This window comes from Bubalus bubalis, chromosome 9 (assembly GCF_019923935.1).
Source record: "Bubalus bubalis isolate 160015118507 breed Murrah chromosome 9, NDDB_SH_1, whole genome shotgun sequence".
NCBI lineage: Eukaryota > Metazoa > Chordata > Mammalia > Artiodactyla > Bovidae > Bubalus > Bubalus bubalis.
Window position 1 is genome coordinate 29918571 of NC_059165.1, and position 17110 is coordinate 29935680.

A 17110-nucleotide genomic window follows, 5' to 3' on the forward strand; every position below is an offset into this window, starting at 1 on the left:
TGCCAAAGAGTATTTCTAAAGCACAAAATAGGAGTTGTATATACAATCAGCTCTGCTCCTTAGACTAAGTTCCAGGTAAGTATAAAATAGCACATTACATCTGTTAAAACTTAAAAGCAAATAACTTTACTATTTGTAGATGGGTTCAATTGCCTGCAGCTAGATAAAAAGTGCTTCTCAAGGATTAAAAAAAAAAAATCATTTAGAGTCCCCAATAGTAACGCTAACTCCCAGAGAGAATGGCTTATTGTTAAGCAAACATTAAAGTTAGTACCAAGTTATGCAGCCAAAATGAGGTATCAAAAGGTATTTTGGAGACATTTGGGCTCTAAGAATTTTTACTGATATTATAGCTGGTGGCAAAAGTTCAAAAATATAAAGAGAATGGGTTATTACTTAGGCAAGGAGTCCTGCTTCTGCTTAACAGAACAATGGAGTCTAACAATAGTTCCAAGGGGTCCTTAAGTCTAAGATTTTAAGCAGAGTCCAAATAGGTCTCTAAATGGGCATATCTGCTCATAAACTGCCAGAAGGCAAGATCAATAAAACTATGATTCACAAACTATACTCACCTGGAAGACTGGTTATAAATATTCCTAATGTTTATTAAAAATGGAGTTTTGAATTGGCCAGTTATAACCCTTAACTACCTTTTACTCTAAAACTAGACATGACAAACTCATAATTGTTTGCCTTTAACTCCAAATCTAGAGGAAATTTGTAAAAGCCTTTGTTATCCATGCATGTGTTGACTTAAATGTTTTATTCTGCTATCTGAACACTGTTTGCATACATGCCTATCACTATGTCTATCTTCAGCCCTAAACTACTAGAGCACATGGACAGAAGACGACCTGGATCCCTCCAAAGCACAGAGTGCCAAACAGTCATGTAAGAAAATTTATATTTTAACATATAAAATTAGGAGGGAAATGTTTTTCTAGTACAAGTACTTGAAGACACAACCCATCAGATAGCCTCATTATAAACCATACAGTATTACTCATATTTAAAGATACCATGAACATATCATTCGTTCTTCACCTACAAAGTACTTACCACAATTCCAATGGAAACGCTCCCCCTTTTTTTGTCTTTAACGTTTTCTTTGTTTTCACAGATACACAGAAGATAGCTGGTAGAAGTATCAGTCATTACCTCATCGACATTTACAGCATTATCCAGCTTGACTAGAGGATTCACATGTAATAATTATTAAGGAAAAACAAATGCTACATTCCCACGAGCTTGTCCTCCTTAAAATAGTAGTTCATTTTCCTGGATATTTTTGCTATATACAAAATCTTCCATACAGCATTCATTCTTCTGATTTACTCTGATTATAGTTACAATGCTGTATCTTCCCTAAGATACAAGATTCATGAGAACAGACAACTATTATCCTCTCACTTCCAAAAGGCCTGGAATATACCTCAGATCCTATGGAAGCCCAAACATAATCCTTGAATCCTTAACAATTCCATAAAGTTTAATTCCACAAATCAAAGCATGAATACACTAAAATAGTGTAAATTACTTCCCCCTACTAAAGTGCCTAACAGCTCTAAGACATAGCAAGAGAATTTTTTTTTAAACGTGAGAAAACCAAAAAAGAAAACAGAAACATACTTGTGTGTGTGTGTGTGTAATGAGTCCATTAAATAAATTCTCAGGAGTGAAAGCTGTTTTTGGACATAGTCAGTCTGGGAACATCCACTTTGGGCATCAGCTGATAAGAGAGTAAAAGAGAAGCGGGAAGGGGTGCTGTTTTAGAAGCAGGCTTTAAGAAAGAGACTCAAGTTTGGGCAAAAGAAACAGCAGAATTACCAAGTTCTTACAGCCTGATCAGCTTAGAACAATACAGAGTTGTTAATAGTTTGGGGTCCATTCTGAGTGATAACTGTTCCCTATTCATGGTATTAACAGAACAAAACAGCTTTCAGAATGTGGATAGAAGCTACGTAGGACTCTAAATAAGCAGATCTAAATAAGCACATCTGTAATAAAAATAACAGAAATACTGCTGTCACAGAGTGTCATTTAAGACTTTATCCCTACATTCTTTTATTCTGAGAGACCTGACCCCATCCCACAGTAAACAAAGTGCTTCCTTATCATATTTTATATGTAATTATTCAGTTTTTTAAGTTGACAAAATTTTATGACTGCTGTTAAAATCATTTGGCTTCAAGTAACTCATTGAACTGATAAATAACCAAAAACTGGGGGACAGTCACTGTATATACTGAAGATTCTTACACAGTGAGAAAGCTTACAATCCATTTTCAAAAGTAGTAAAATTCTTATGACACTGACAATTAACGAAGATGACCTACTATCATCTTTCATAAGCAGTTAACTGTGTGTTGACTTTGTAGTTTTCACATTGTGACGTTAGTAAGTTATTTTGTAGGTCTCACTGAGGAATATGGACAGGGGTTTGTAAGCCCAAGCAACTACGCACTAACGGCACAGGCCTGGGGAAGATGTAACTTCACATCAGCTGCTGACTTGCTGTCATCATTTACCAGGCTCTCTTTTTTTCTCTTAAAATATGATGACTTCTTCTTTAACTGCGGCATTTGGAAAATGCCTCTTTCTAGCCAAAACCAACCCTTCTCTCTTCAGTTATCATACTAATCAAAGGTCCAAGTAACCACACTGCCTCATCTCATCAAAAAGGTACCCAGTCTGGAATGGACATGTACAGACTGCTCTATCTAAAACGGATAACCAACGAGGACCTATTGTATAGTACCCCTGGAACTCAGCTCAGTGTTCTGTGGCAGCCTGGATGGGAGGGGAGTTTGGGGGAGAATGAACACGTGTATGTATGTGGCTGAGTCCCTTGGCTGTTCACCTGAAACTACCACAACACTGCTAATCAGCTTTATCCCCGTACAAAATACAAAGTTTATTTTTTTAAAAAGTACCCAAAGAACAGTTTTAAAAAATGTTATTTAAAACAAAGGCCTTGTACCATTTAAGAAAAAAATTCCTACTCAAAAAGGATATCTTCTCCAATAAGCGTAGATTTTGTATAAAGAGCAGTCAGTTTCCGGGAAAAGAGTGAGCTTTTGTTGTCCCCAATGGCCTTTAAAGCAGCTGTTTCAGTTTGCTTCACAACTCCCACCTTCAACAAAAGAAATAAACACTGCATGTTAAATACGATGGAAAATTTGTTAAGACGACATTATTTCTAGAGTTTAGAAGTCTAATTCTGAAACATTTAAAATAACAAACTAGTCCACAATGTCCAGATGTAGGACTTAAGTTTAAGTAATAAGTTAACACAAGGACCTTACAAGTGTGGATAAATCACTAAGAAACACTCCAACACACAGTTGAAAAAAATTTTTACCCTAAATATCTAATGTTAAAAACTCATGAAAATTAAGTGCTAGTAATTATGACAAACTTTAATTTCTCAAAAATGCCCAATTCCAAAACCAATTTCAGCCTCCCACCTTAGAAACGCCTCCCTCTCCAGAAGAGACTTCAACCCCCTTTTCCCACAAATTGAAGCCAGAGCTGACCTTATATCCTTTGGCCACAAGGCGGCGTACGTGAACAAACAGTCGGTGAGTAGGTATGCTTGCTGTCATAAAGTTGTGATCTAAATGGCAATAGATATTGAGCTCGCGCGCTGCAATCTAAAAAAATAAAAAGTAAAAAAATATATCAGTAAGTTTCTATTTCCCTGTGTGGTGTTTGTACACTCTGTTAAAAATCCATCAAGGTATATATTTAGGATTTGTGCACAGGACCGAAGCGACAGCAGCACAGCAGCAGCTATCTAAGTGGTGCGTCAATACAATGTTTAAAAGACATTCCCTGTGCAGAAGCCTATGGTTTCATCTTTTTTTTAACAGTGTCCATGGCCTAAACTAAAGGCCAACATCTGTATCTATGAACAACTCAGAAAAATATGATACGTTTTCTTTTATGTCCTTATTAGCGATTATCATGGAGAAGGCAATGGCACCCCACTCCAGTACTCCTGCCTGGAAAATCTTATGGACGGAGGAGCCTGGTGGGCTGCAGTCCATGGGGGTCGCTGAGGGTCGGACACGACTGAGCAACTTCACTTTCACTTTTCACTTTCATGCATTGGAGAAGGAAATGGCAACCCTCTCCAGTGTTCTTGCCTGGAGAATCCCAGGGACGGGGGAGCCTGGTGGGCTGCCATCTATGGGGTCACACAGAGTCGGACACGACTGAAGTGACTTAGCAGCAGCAGCAGCAATTATCAGGGATTAGCGAAGTGGCTTAGTCGTGTCTGATTCTTTGCGACCCCATGGACTACAGCCTACCAGGCTCCTCAGTCAAAACCTTAAAGTGCTGAACTTTTCCCTGTGCAAAACAGAGAGCATGAGAGTGTAATGGGATAAGAATCTACCACTTAGCACATGCAAATAATTGAAAATTAGGAGATGTGAAAGAAGCACAAGCTGGAATCAAGATTGCCGGGAGAAATATCAATAACCTCACATATGCAGATCACACCACCCTTACGGCAGAAAGTGAAGAGGAACTAAAAAGCCTCTTGAAAGTGAAAGTGGAGAGTGAAAAAGTTGGCTTAAAGCTCAACGTTCAGAAAGCGAAGATCATGGCATCCAGTCCCATCACTTAATGGAAAATAGATGGGGAAACAATGGAAACAGTGTCAGACTTTATTTTTTGGGGCTCCAAAATCACTGCAGATGGTGACTGCAGCCATGAAATTAAAAGATGCTTACTCCTTGGAAGAAAAGTTATGACCAACCTAGATAGCATATTGAAAAGCAGAGATATTACTTTGCCAACAAAGGTTCGTCTAGTCAAGGCTATGATTTTTCCAGTGGTCATGTATGAATGTGAGAGTTGAACTGTGAAGAACGCTGAGCACCGATGAATTGATGCTTTGGAACTGTGGTGTTGGAGAAGACTCTTGAGAGTCCCTTGGACTGCAAGGAGATCCAACCAGTCCATTCTGAAGATCAGCCCTGGCATTTCTTTGGAAGGAATGATACTAAAGCTGAAACTCCAGTATTTTGGCCACCTCATGTGAAGAGTTGACTCATTGGAAAAGACTCTGATGCTGAGAGGGATTGGGGGCAGGAGGAGAAGAGGACGACAGAGGATGAGATGGCTGGATGGCATCACTGACTCGATGGACGTGAGTCTGGGTGAACTCCGGGAGTTGGTGATGGACAGGGAGGCCTGGCGTGCTGCGATTCATGGGATCGCAAAGAGTCGGACACAACTGAGCGACTGAACTGAACTGAACTGACACAGTACACACAAATGATGAACCTCCCTGGACAGAGGGCATCTTGAGAAAGTGAAAAGAAAACCCCATGGTCTGGTTAGCTAATCAATGACACACGAATGTTAGGAATGTGGAAACATGTAGCACCACCTGATTCCCTACTTTTTTCTAAGAAACATCATGGCAGACTTCGCTGGTGGTCCAGTGGTTGAGGTGCTCCTGCCAACGCCAGGGGACCTGGGTTTGATCCCTGGTCTGGGAAGATTCCACATGCCATGGGGCAGCTATGCCCATGCACCACAACTACTGAGCCTGCTGTGCTCTAGGGCCCAGAGGTCACAACTACTGAGTCCGTGTGCTGCAACTACTGAAGCCTGCTTGCCAAGAGCCCATGCTCCACTGCAAGAAGAAGCTTTTGCATCTCAATGAAGAGCAACACAACTTAGACTAAGACAGCAAAATGACTCATATACAGAGACCTGTAAGACTTCACACACCTGTTGGTAGGCTAGCAGAGTTAATGTGCTCATCCTTTGAGATTTAACTATGTTCCTGGCTAAGAAAATTCATAAAGTAAAGGTAAGGAGAAGAATTTCATACATCTCAGTTTTTTTTAGTGTGAGTCTTCATTAGGAATACTCACATGATTATGATTCATTCACTAACTATTTGGTTCATCCACAATCAACTTTTGATGGATGAAAGACACTAGGTAAGCACCATGGAGAATAAGCATGAACATTCCCATCAGAACCACTCACTTCCTTCTCCACAAATTTAGCATCCACCAAGTTTGCTTCTGTTTATATGTAGTGTTTACTTCAAATGAAAGCTTTAAATGGGGCTTCCCTGGAGGCTCAGCTGGTAAAGAATCTGCCTGCAATGCAGGAGACCTGGGTCCGATCCCTGGGTTGGGAAGATCCCCTGGAGAAGGGCACGGCTACCCACTCCAGTATTCTGGCCTGGAAAATTCCATTGACTCTATAGTCCATGGGGTCACAAAAAGTCAGACACGACTGAGCAACTTTCACTTTACTTAAATGAAAGCATTTTTAAAAGGCAACTGATTACATTAGCTTTTTCATAAGGTCAGAAAGCAAAACGAAGACACTGGAAAATATTTAAGGCTGGACAAGAAAATCATGAAATAATGCCTAAGAAAATAACTTACCTCTGCATCTTCCCCAAAGAATCTATACTTATATCCACATTCCACACACAAAATTGCATCTTTCTGCTGCTGCTTCATTTCTAAGTATTGTAATTCTAAGGGTGTGTAGATGCTTTTAGTCCGTTTGTTAGATGGTTTAGAATCAGTTTTCTGTAGGTTTTCATAACTCCTTTGTGATGGTCCAAAATGGCTGAATGTCTTGTCCTGGCAACCAAATGATTTTCATAGTTTAAAAAGTATTAACCATAATAATAGTTCGAGAGAGAAACAGAGAATGTAAATTTGGCACAAAGCTAATAATTGGTGAATCCAGGTGAAAGGTTTATAGGAGTATATTGTACATTTAGGCAAATTTTCTCGCACATTTGGAATTCTTTCAAAGTAAATGACTTTAAAAAATTGAACCAAACTAAACTACTCCTTAATATCTTAAATTTTGAAAGCCTAAAATAAAATAATTTCATTTTGTTTTTTTTGACCAGTTCATGAATCTGGACTTTGCAGAAAGGAGTGTGAACTTCTGAAAATCAGATACAAAATTGTGTTGGTCTGAGTATTCTTCTGAGTAAAGAATCCATAGTTTCATTAGATTTAAATGACTCAAAAAAAAAAAGTAAAGAACTATTTCTTTAATTCAGTAGCTCTCAGCCATGGCTACACATTAAAATGAGAGCTTTTAAATGATAACCAAGTCCAGTTTTTCATGAACACCAAATAAACATGATTCTGAGAAAGGGTTCTGATTATTGATTTTTTTTTGGAAAGTCTGTTCTCCAGGTGATTCTTTTGTTTTTAACTGACATATAGTTGACACACAACATCATGTTAGTTCCAGGTGTGCAACATGGTGATCTGACAATCAAATACATTATGAAATGATCACAAGTCCAGTAACCAATTGTCACCATACAAAATTATTACAGTAAGGTCATCTCATTTAAAGCTGGGCTTCACCACTAATTCTGAATTATAGATTTCAATGATGGATCAAGAGTTAAATTCCCTGATTTTGCAATGGTGAAAGACACTGATAGTCACAAAACAGTAGAAGAAGTAAGGAACCCGTGTATTTAGTTAACTTTTCTATTTACTGTATCAGCCAAGCTTTCAACTAAAAACCTCAAAACATCTCTATAAATTATTTACCATGATTTTCTAGACTAATCACGGAAACAATAAGGAGGACTATAAGAAAAGTGCTTCTATTAATTATTAATAAAGAATTCCCCCCAAATTAGTGACTCCTAACCTAGGCTGTATATCAGAATCAGCTGGGAGGTTTTATTTTGTGTTGTTTTAATAAAACCAATCTATCCTGCCTTAATAGTAAATCACAATCTCCAGGAATTTAAAAAAAAAAAAAAATCTAAGAAGCAGAAGCTCCCTCAGCTGATTTAGATGATCAGCCAGGTTTGGGAACCCCTGCCCCAGGTAAACCCACAGAACCTAACGGACTTGAGAACCTACCATTTTAAGTAACTGGATATCCATCCATATAAGAGTCACATACCTTTTGGCTAGTTTGGGATTTGGAATCTTCAGAAGAAACAGCATTCTTTGCACGTAGAAGATCGATATCCTCAAAATCAGTACATTTTGGCAGAACTGCAAACTTCTTCTGAAGAGGTTCTGTCTGGACTCTATTTTGAGGAAGGGCAGAATCGCAGCAGAATTCTTTCAGTTTTTCCAGAGACTTTAAAACAGTCCTGGTCCTCAGATGTTTCTTGGGCTCTTAGCAGATCAGATGAAAATATAACAATAGTATTTTGTGTCATTATGTCAATTCATAATCAGCATAGGATTTTTACAGAAGGAGCTTCTCACTTAAGGCAAGAATCTAACTATAATGTGATAAAGGAGCACAGAAGACTCTTGACTAGGGAAACTGAAGAGCTCCGTAGGGAAGTCCTAAAGATACTGAAACCAGGAATTCACCAGGGAAACCCGAAAACCAACCCCCAGGACACTTACCTTCCTGCCTCCAAAGCTTACGCATGCAGTTCTCCCTGAAATGCCCTGGACCCCAATTTCCACATGTCAAATTGTACTCACTTTATCAAGACCCATCTCAAAACTACTTTTTCCAAGAAACTCTGCTAATTCTCCCAGTTAATGGTCATATTTTCTTTCCTCTGTGTTCCAATAACAAAACCACATCTTTCTACAGCCCATATCACATGCTGCCAATTAGTTGTTATTAAGAAGCAAGCAATCCATAAAATAAGGAATACTATTCACATATTGGATATTTATAATAATACATGCCAGAGTACATTTTTTTGCCCCTAAGAGCAATAAAATTCAGCAGTTACTTTTAAATATAAAGAAATGGGACTGCATTTATCATCTCTTACCTTTCCCATTAAAGCAAAATACTCTGAGGACAAGAGTTATGCCTCACTTATTTCTAAAAGTTTAAATTGTCTCATATTCATATCCAAACCTCTTTTTAGGTATATACTTTATCCTGTCTCCTGTTAACCTTATAGCTAGAAAAATATATATTTGAAATCTCTTTTCAAATGTATATATTCATCTTATTTACGATTACTCTCCCCTTTCCAGGATGTATACTTGAATCACTCTTCAAAGGTATACTGTAAGTTTTTATATTATATAAGAACTTTTCTCCTATCTATACAAAAACACTTTCCCAGGGCGGGGGTGGGGTATAAGTCTTAGAGTTGTACTTTCATAAAAAAAAAATCGTATCTGAAACTGAAGGGTTAAAAACTGAGGTGAAGGAGCCAGGGACTCTTCTGACTACTGAATATTCTGTTCTTTTCTTTACATTACTTATGTTTTAAGTAAAGTTCATATTTCAAAAATTCCATGTTATTTCCACAAACTTCAGGGTCTGTTTGGCTGGATCTACAGCAGGGCCTTAGCATGCATGTGGTTAGACTCCTTGATGGCTGACTTTCCCATTTCTCTTCCTTCCATCCTTCCCCAGCCTCCTACCCCACTCTCACTATGCCAAGAAGATTCCCTCATGAAGCTCCATCCCTGAGTTATGCACAACTCAGAAAGGCTTATATTGGTTCAGATATGATCCTGGATTGAACTGGTTTTTCTGTATAACCTCTCTGCCACCCTTCCACATCTCTTAAAATTTGTTCTTTCCTTTTTCTATGTAGTTATCTTTCATCCTTAGGCTATAATGTCTTTTATGGGTGCACCTCAGCTCAAGAGACAGCAAAGAAGACATCCCACCCTTATTCATTTATATCAAGACATTATGATTCCTGAACTATAAAATAAGGGGAAGAACTGGTACTTAAGACACAAAGTTATAATTTTTTCCTAATGCTCCTAGGGCCATTATATCTTGAGCCATCTAAAAGAAAACCAGGAGGAAATATGAACATGTTTATCTGTGGGAAGAATGAAGCTTACAGAGGAAAGCCACAATCTTTCATTGCCTTTCTCACAGATATCTAAGAGAGATCTTTACACCTTATGAGGCCCTCAAGGGAAAAAACTAAATGGAAGCCCTCTCAAATAAAAAGCCCCCAAGAGCTATAAAACCCTTATGCCTCAGAGGAGACATAGATATAGGCCCCAGTTCCCCCATTAGGCCTTGAGGAAGACTGTAACCACTGAAAAACCTGACTGGTCAAAAACTGAGTACAGTGTGTGTGTGTGCACGCATGCTCAGTCGTGTCCGACTCCTTGCAACGCCATGGACTCCTCTGTCCATGGAATTCTCCAAGCAAGAATATGGGAGTGGGTTGCCATTCCCTTCCCCAGAGGCTCTTCTGGACCCAGAGATCAAACCCACATCTTGTGTGTCTCCTGCACTGACAAGTGGATTCTATACCATCTGAGCCACCAAGGAAGCCCCTGAGTACAGTGTGTGTGTGAAAGTCACTCAGTCGTGTCCGACTCTTTGCGACTGTATAGTCCATGGGATTCTCCAGGCCAGAACACTGGAGTGAGTAGCCGTTCCCTTCTCCAGGGGATCCTCCCAAGCCAGGGATCAAACCCAGGTCTCCTGCATTGCAGGTGAGTACAGTGTACGATGAAAATTAAAAGGAAAATGGAATTGGAAGGCCAGCAGGGGGAGCTCTCCTGCACACACAGTGTCAATACAGATCCCAACAGGAAGAGACTTACCTTGCATCTCCTACAGAAGTGATACTACCTTACTACTACCAGAAGGAGGACGATTTTTCTCCTAGCCTGACAACAGTTCAACCAATGAGAGACTGTCACAACTCAGACAAAGAAAACCCTCTATATTCTGAACTCCCAATTTCCTCCAATCAACTTTCTGTTTATAACAAACCCTCCCAACTTCCCCTTCTCCTTTATAAAAAGTTTTCTCTCCTTAGCTTTGCCAAGCTTGCATGCTATTTGCTATAGCTGCATGTCCTGTATTCTCTGCTGCCCCCAAATAAAGCCATTTTGCTGGTAAAATAATTGGGTTGTTTTTACTGTTTTAAGTTAACAGTACCCAAACAAATCTTAGCAACCTCTATATTCTGCTCCTATATTTAAAACTTCACTTATACTATCTCATTTTCTGAAGATGCCATGAAATGAGACATCAAACTGGCACAATATGAGATTAAAACTTTGCAGCATTATCACTAGTCTCTGAGCCCTTAAGAGGATATACCCTAGAAATAAGGCCACTAGTTGCTGTCCCAAGACGTTAAATAGACCAAAACTTCCTTGCTAAGAATCTTTCACTGATATTAACACTTTCACTGTTTGAGCTTTAAATTTTGTGTGCCATAAAATGGAAATACATAATAGTTACTTTTCTCAAGACTACTCTTCTACATTTAGGTTATGAATGATCAAGGAGGAAAAAAGAATTATCATATTTTAAATGAAGAATTTTAATCTAGAAGGAAGCACAGACTAGATGCTAAAATATAAATATGCCATTATAAACATATTTGTAAAAATCTGTACAAGAACCTGTTTTACAGATAAAATAATTCATCATCTTAAAAAAAGGAAAAAAAGAAAAATCTTTGTAATATTACAAACATATTTTAAGTTGGTTAAATTAAACACAATGTTCAGGCAAAACCAATCTACACTAAGTCAGGATAACAGTTATCCTGGGTCGGGGGAAGGGGTTGCAGTGGGAGGGAGCACAAAGAGATTTCTGGGAGTCCTAGTAATACAGCTTCATGATCTAAGAGATAGTTACAGAGGTGACTTCAGTTTGTGAAATTTATCAAGCTTATAATTCTCTACATATCTTAAACATCTATAAAAAATTAAAAACAACAACAAATCCATGTTCATAGATCTCAGGGTGTCAAGAACTGTCTGGAAAGACAACCTACAGCCAATGTTTTAGAGTGTTTAAGCTGGAAATAAGATATTTAAACTTAGGCAGATAAAAAATAATATACAAGTCAAGCAGGATAAGGGCTTAAAAAGAAAAATAAACAAATTTAAGAGCCAGTTTCAAATCTTATCTAACAGCAGAAACCCAGGTAAGCAGTAGAACTTTCTCTAAATTTAAAAAACTTATTTTTTAATCTCAGTGCCTTTGTTTTAAATATTCATTCCAAACTGAGGCATGTTGTTTTAAACTTCTAAAAGTGATTTTTTTTTAATAGTATAAAACAAAAGTGGAAAATTCATTGGACAAAATTTTTTACCTTCTATAATAAGAATAGTCATTAGAGAATACAAAAATGGGAATTTGGGGAATGGTATATTTAATTCCATGGACAAATTTGATTTTTTTCATTAAAGCTAAGTAGCTTTATCTTCAGCCATTTAAAAAAAAAAAGAAAGAATGCCATTAGCAGCAACATGGGTGGTTACATTATCATACTGATGAAGAAAGTCAGAAAAAGACAAATATCATATGATATCACTTATATGTGGAATCTAAAATATGGTACAAATGAATTTATTTATAAAAAAGAAACAAGACTCACAGACATAGATACAAACTTATGGTTACCAAATAAGAGGTGGGTTGGATAAATTAGGAGTTTGGGATTAGCAGATATAAACTACTATATATATAAGTAGTATATACTAAAAATATAATATTATATATATAAAATAGATAAATAACAAGGACCTACTGTATAGCAAGGCAACTATACTCAATATTATATAATAACCTATAAGGGAAAGAAATCTGAAATATATATAGGTATATACATATATATATATAACTGAATCACTTTGCTGTATACCAAAATCTAGCAATCTAAATCAACTATCCTTTGATTTAAAACATTTTACTTAAAAATTTTTTTGATTAAGTAGCTTTAACTTTAGGATATTAGTGTGTAATAATTATAAATACTGGTTGGTATCTTTCATAAAATGGTTCAAGAATAACCTGGCAATTATATGAATTTAATATAAAAGGCAAATTTCAATTTGAACTTTCAGGGTACAGTTTAAAGGCATAATATCTGATATATTTTCCAGGTCCTTTTTTTAATTGTATATTATTTTTATATACTCTAGCTATATTTTCTTGTATCCTTAATTGATTTTGTAAAGTCCAAATTTATACAGTATTAAGATAATGGATCTGATCTGATCTGAAATAATGGATATCTGTATTTCTCAAAATGCTTTTGAGACAGAGTTCTACACTATGTTTATCTGTAATTAAAATAATATTAATAACAAAAAGCAGGTCTGAATTTGAGGAGATTTTATTTATCAAAGTAGCCAGACATATATATACCACTGAACTGTATACTTTAAAATGGCTAAGATATAAATTTAACCATATAAAATAAAAGTTTTGGTTAAAATTTAACCAAATTCTGTTATGAAATAACATAAAATTAAATCACAAGAAGGTGAACAACAAAAAATTAAATCAAAAAACTTTTGAAAGGGGTACAACAGACAAAAAGGTCACATACTGTATGATTCTATTTATATGAAATGTTCAGAATAGGCAAATCTATAGACAGAAAATAGATTTGTGCTTACTTAGGTCTGAAGGGGTGCTGTTGGGGGAAAATGGGAAGTGACTGCTAACAGGTACCGAGTTTCCTTTGAGGGTGATGAAAATGTTCTAAAATTGACTTTAATGAGGGCTGCACAATTCCGTGAATATACTAAAAGTCATTGAACTGTACATGCTAAATGGGTAAATTGTATAACCTGCAATTATATCTTAATAATTCTGATATTAAAAAAAAAAATAGGTGGAGTAATCACCCTCATGAAAACTCTTTCTTTTTCCTGAGAGCAATATTTACCAAGTAACAAAGGTTTTATATCATAATATTCCAAGTCTGATGCACCATTTCTATCTCATCTCTCCTGGGTGCCAGGGTAAGTCACTGAAGTGTGGTAACCCTCATAACTCACATATCACCCATCTCTTCTTCTATAAAAGGAGAATAACAAGGGTTGTTGGGAAGAGTAAAATAACTACAAAAAGCCTCCAGAACAACAGCAGGCAAACAGACGCTGTTCATTAACAGCTTGAAGATTTTACTGAAAAACTAAATAGATCAGGTCTATGTAGAGTAATGAAGCAAAGAAAAGTAGACAGCCCTGGAAAATGCAAATTCTGTCAAGTCATGCCTCCTGTCACACCCATTCAGGTAAAAGGCGGAAAAGGGTATCATCAGACCTATCCTTCACTTTAATCATGCATCTCCATTTCTACAGTTATTTCGTACATAAATTCAAATTTTACTTCTTGATCCACCAAACTGAAACTTTTCTTTTTTGCTTTTGACTCATTTTCTTTGGGCTTCCCTGGTGGCTCAGATGGTTTAGAATCTGCCAGCAATGTGGGAGACCTGGGTTCGATCTCTGGGTTGGGAAGATTCCCTGGAGAAGGGAATGGCTACCCACTCCAGTATCCTTGCCTGGAGAATTCCATGGTCAGAGGGGCCTGGCAGGCTACAGCCCATGGGGTCATAAAGAGTTGAACACAACTGAGTGACTTTCACTTCACTTTACTTCATTTTCTTTACCTAATTTCGTGAGAATTATGAAGAAAGAAGGATTCTCTGTCCTCTCCTATCATAAACTGTCTGAGGCCAATTAACTAAAGAAAAATTTGCTCAACTATCTGTATCCAATACCTCCACTAGAAGTCCAGGAGCTCAGGAATGGTGGTTTTACCCAAAGTCTTTTCACATACAGAAGAAACAGCTCCATGATTAAAAAGGACAGGATAGATCTACACGTCCTAACACTGAATATTGTTCAAAATGCTCTAAGAGGAGGAAAAAAGTTGCAAATTAGTATATTAGTATATTACAATTTATGAAATATTATTCGTTAACTAATTTGTGGTATATGTTTATACATATAGACGTGCATAAGTAGAAAAATCTGGAAGAATACACAGCATCTCCAAAAATCAGCAGTAGGCCTTACTGAAAGAAAGACTATGAGGTCTTTGACTGTCTACCTACTACGTTTCTGAATTGTTTGAAAATTTTATAACAAGAATGTTTTACTTTTATAACCAAGACCAAAATTTGCTAAAGGGAATAAAAGAGAAAATTGAAAGAACTACAGCCAAATTGCAGAACTCCAGCTTTTACTCCTACTTCTCCAACCTTCTACCCACACACCACCACTTAAGAAGGTGCCCGTCTACTCAAGCACAATGGAAACCTTTCTCCACAAAGGAAAAAAATGGCCCAGTTCTCCTATAGCCTCCTCTACCCTCAGGAGAACACAAGAATATTAGAGCCATGATTTGTGAGAACGAAGAAAAACTGCCCCAGAACTCACCAGAGTTTCCAGACATTACAGAATCACTTCCTTCTTCCTTTTCTTGGACTTTCCTTGCTTTCTTTTTAACAGGCCCATCACTCTCCAGTGCTTTCTTTTTACTTCTGTCAATTTCTGCAATCTATGTTAGAAAAGGATGTGTCATCTCTAATCTCAAAATTTGATGTACGCAAAATAATTTAAACTTTACTTCTGAATGACAGTAGGTTCTTTCCATCCACCCTTCATAGAATTATCTACTTAAGAGCTATGGGTGAACTGTTCTACCATCATCAAAGATAAGCTGGAGGTCAGGTCATGAGCCTCTGCATCTCAAGCAGTCCTAGAATTAGAACCAAGGCTGCTACTTTTCTTCACTTAATCAGCCTTGCTCTAGCTCAGATTATGAATCACACTACTTACCTATGTTAAATAGAGTACCTTCAAGAAAAAAACTAATATTTAGATAATTAAAGAATGGTATCATTTTTGAAATGTTAATTGCAATTTAACTGTTTCATGTTCAAACTTGGCTTATGTTTTACCACTGAAGATGCCACAAGATTATGGACTGTATGCTGGCAGAAAAACTGTCAAAAACTTAGGTCCTTCACACCTCTAAACAGTAGGTGTAAAATAAAATCTTGGTGAATTCATGGAAGTGCACACTATGGTCAAAAAACAACGACAGGAGAAGTACAATCCTCTACAGAAGAAATATAAATGAAGGGAATAAAATTTTGAAGCAGCCAAGCTGTCACCTGCTTTAAAACCTGGACGGTTACTTAAAAGCCAATCTACAACTCCCTTCCACATTTTCAGTTTGAGAAATGCTGTACCAGGGAGCCCCAATGAGGGCTCACCCTTAGGTTTTCCTTTGTGGCAGTGTTCCTGGTCAAAAACAAAACTATTTTACTCAAAGGATGGCAAACAACAGGAAGGACCCTACGACTAGCACATTTGTATCGTCTCAAGAAACTTTATCCACTCATATCGTGTATCAGACTTTATAATCTGAACCACAAGGGGTAGGTACAGTCACCAGGGAACCGCACGTAAGTCATGACTTACACTGGTAATCGCCCGAAACATTGAGCAAGGCTGTTGCAACCCTAAAAACTGGAGATTTAACGCCAGGTTTCATCCAGTCACCTAACTAAACAAATAAAAATGAACAAGGCTCTTCTTCAACCCTCAATCGGGGGGGGGGGGGGGGGGGGGGGGAGGCAGGGCGGGGCGGGCGGGTAGAATGGAGATTAAAAGAGGTATCCTCTGACCCTACTCATCAGAATGGGAGTCAGGAGACCTGAGTTTCTGTCTCAGGGTTGCCATTAAGAGTTGGTGTGACCCTAACCTCAAAACTAATACCTCAAGTGTAAGGGTGAAGTGAAAGTCGCTCAGTCGTGTCCGACTCTTTGCGACCCCATGGACTTCTCCATGGAACTCTCCAGGCCAGAATACTGGAGTGGGTACCCTTTCCCTTCTCCAGGGGATCTTCCCAACCCAGGGATCCAACCCAGGCAGCATTGTAGGAGGATTCTTTACCAGCTGAGCCACAAGGGAACCCCTGTTCGAAGGGCACCTAGGATGGAGGCGGGCCTACCTCTTCCTACCGCCTCCTTCCTGAGCCCTGCCCCTTTCCCGTCTGGCCCAGTCACCTCGCCGATTCTCGCGCACAGTCCCCGCCTCATCCCGCCCCACCCACAAGCGCTGCCTCCGCCCATCTGGCCCCGCCCCTCTCCCCGATGGCCCCGCCCCGATCTGGACCGAACCCACCACGTGTGGCTGCAACTGCGGCGGGAGCGTGGACGCTAGGGGCGCCGCGGAGTCAGAGTCAGGGTCCGCCTTCTCGGCTGCACCCGCTGGGGATGCGGTGGATTTCAGGCTTCCCGTAGACTGGAAGAATCTGCTCAAAACAGCCTGCCTTGCAGACGCTGGGTTGGCGGGAGCGGCGCCGCCGGAGGCCAGCTTTCGGCGCGACATCGCAAGGCCAGGAA

General features: G+C 38.4%; 1 protein-coding gene across 5 annotated transcripts in view; it reads right to left on the reverse strand.

Annotated features, from left to right (window-relative positions):
* MSH3 (mutS homolog 3) overlaps positions 1 to 17096 on the reverse strand; it is a 183296-nt gene extending 166200 nt beyond the window's left edge. Inside the window, exons 1-7 of one of the 5 annotated variants that reach the window (XM_006065108.4) lie at positions 16893 to 17096; positions 15135 to 15255; positions 7933 to 8153; positions 6423 to 6626; positions 3537 to 3653; positions 3016 to 3133; positions 1060 to 1205 (exon numbers count right to left, since the gene is read on the reverse strand). In XM_006065108.4, the coding sequence (XP_006065170.2) occupies positions 1060 to 1205; positions 3016 to 3133; positions 3537 to 3653; positions 6423 to 6626; positions 7933 to 8153; positions 15135 to 15255; positions 16893 to 17096 (1131 nt within the window). Of the gene's footprint in view, positions 1 to 1059; positions 1206 to 3015; positions 3134 to 3536; positions 3654 to 6422; positions 6627 to 7932; positions 8154 to 15134; positions 15256 to 16184; positions 16221 to 16658; positions 16678 to 16716; positions 16736 to 16889 lie in introns of those variants that run through there. The other 4 variants (XM_006065107.4, XM_044947345.2, XM_045166538.1 and 1 more) reach the window with 4 other exon arrangements.
* Between the last annotated feature and the right edge of the window lie 14 nt (positions 17097 to 17110).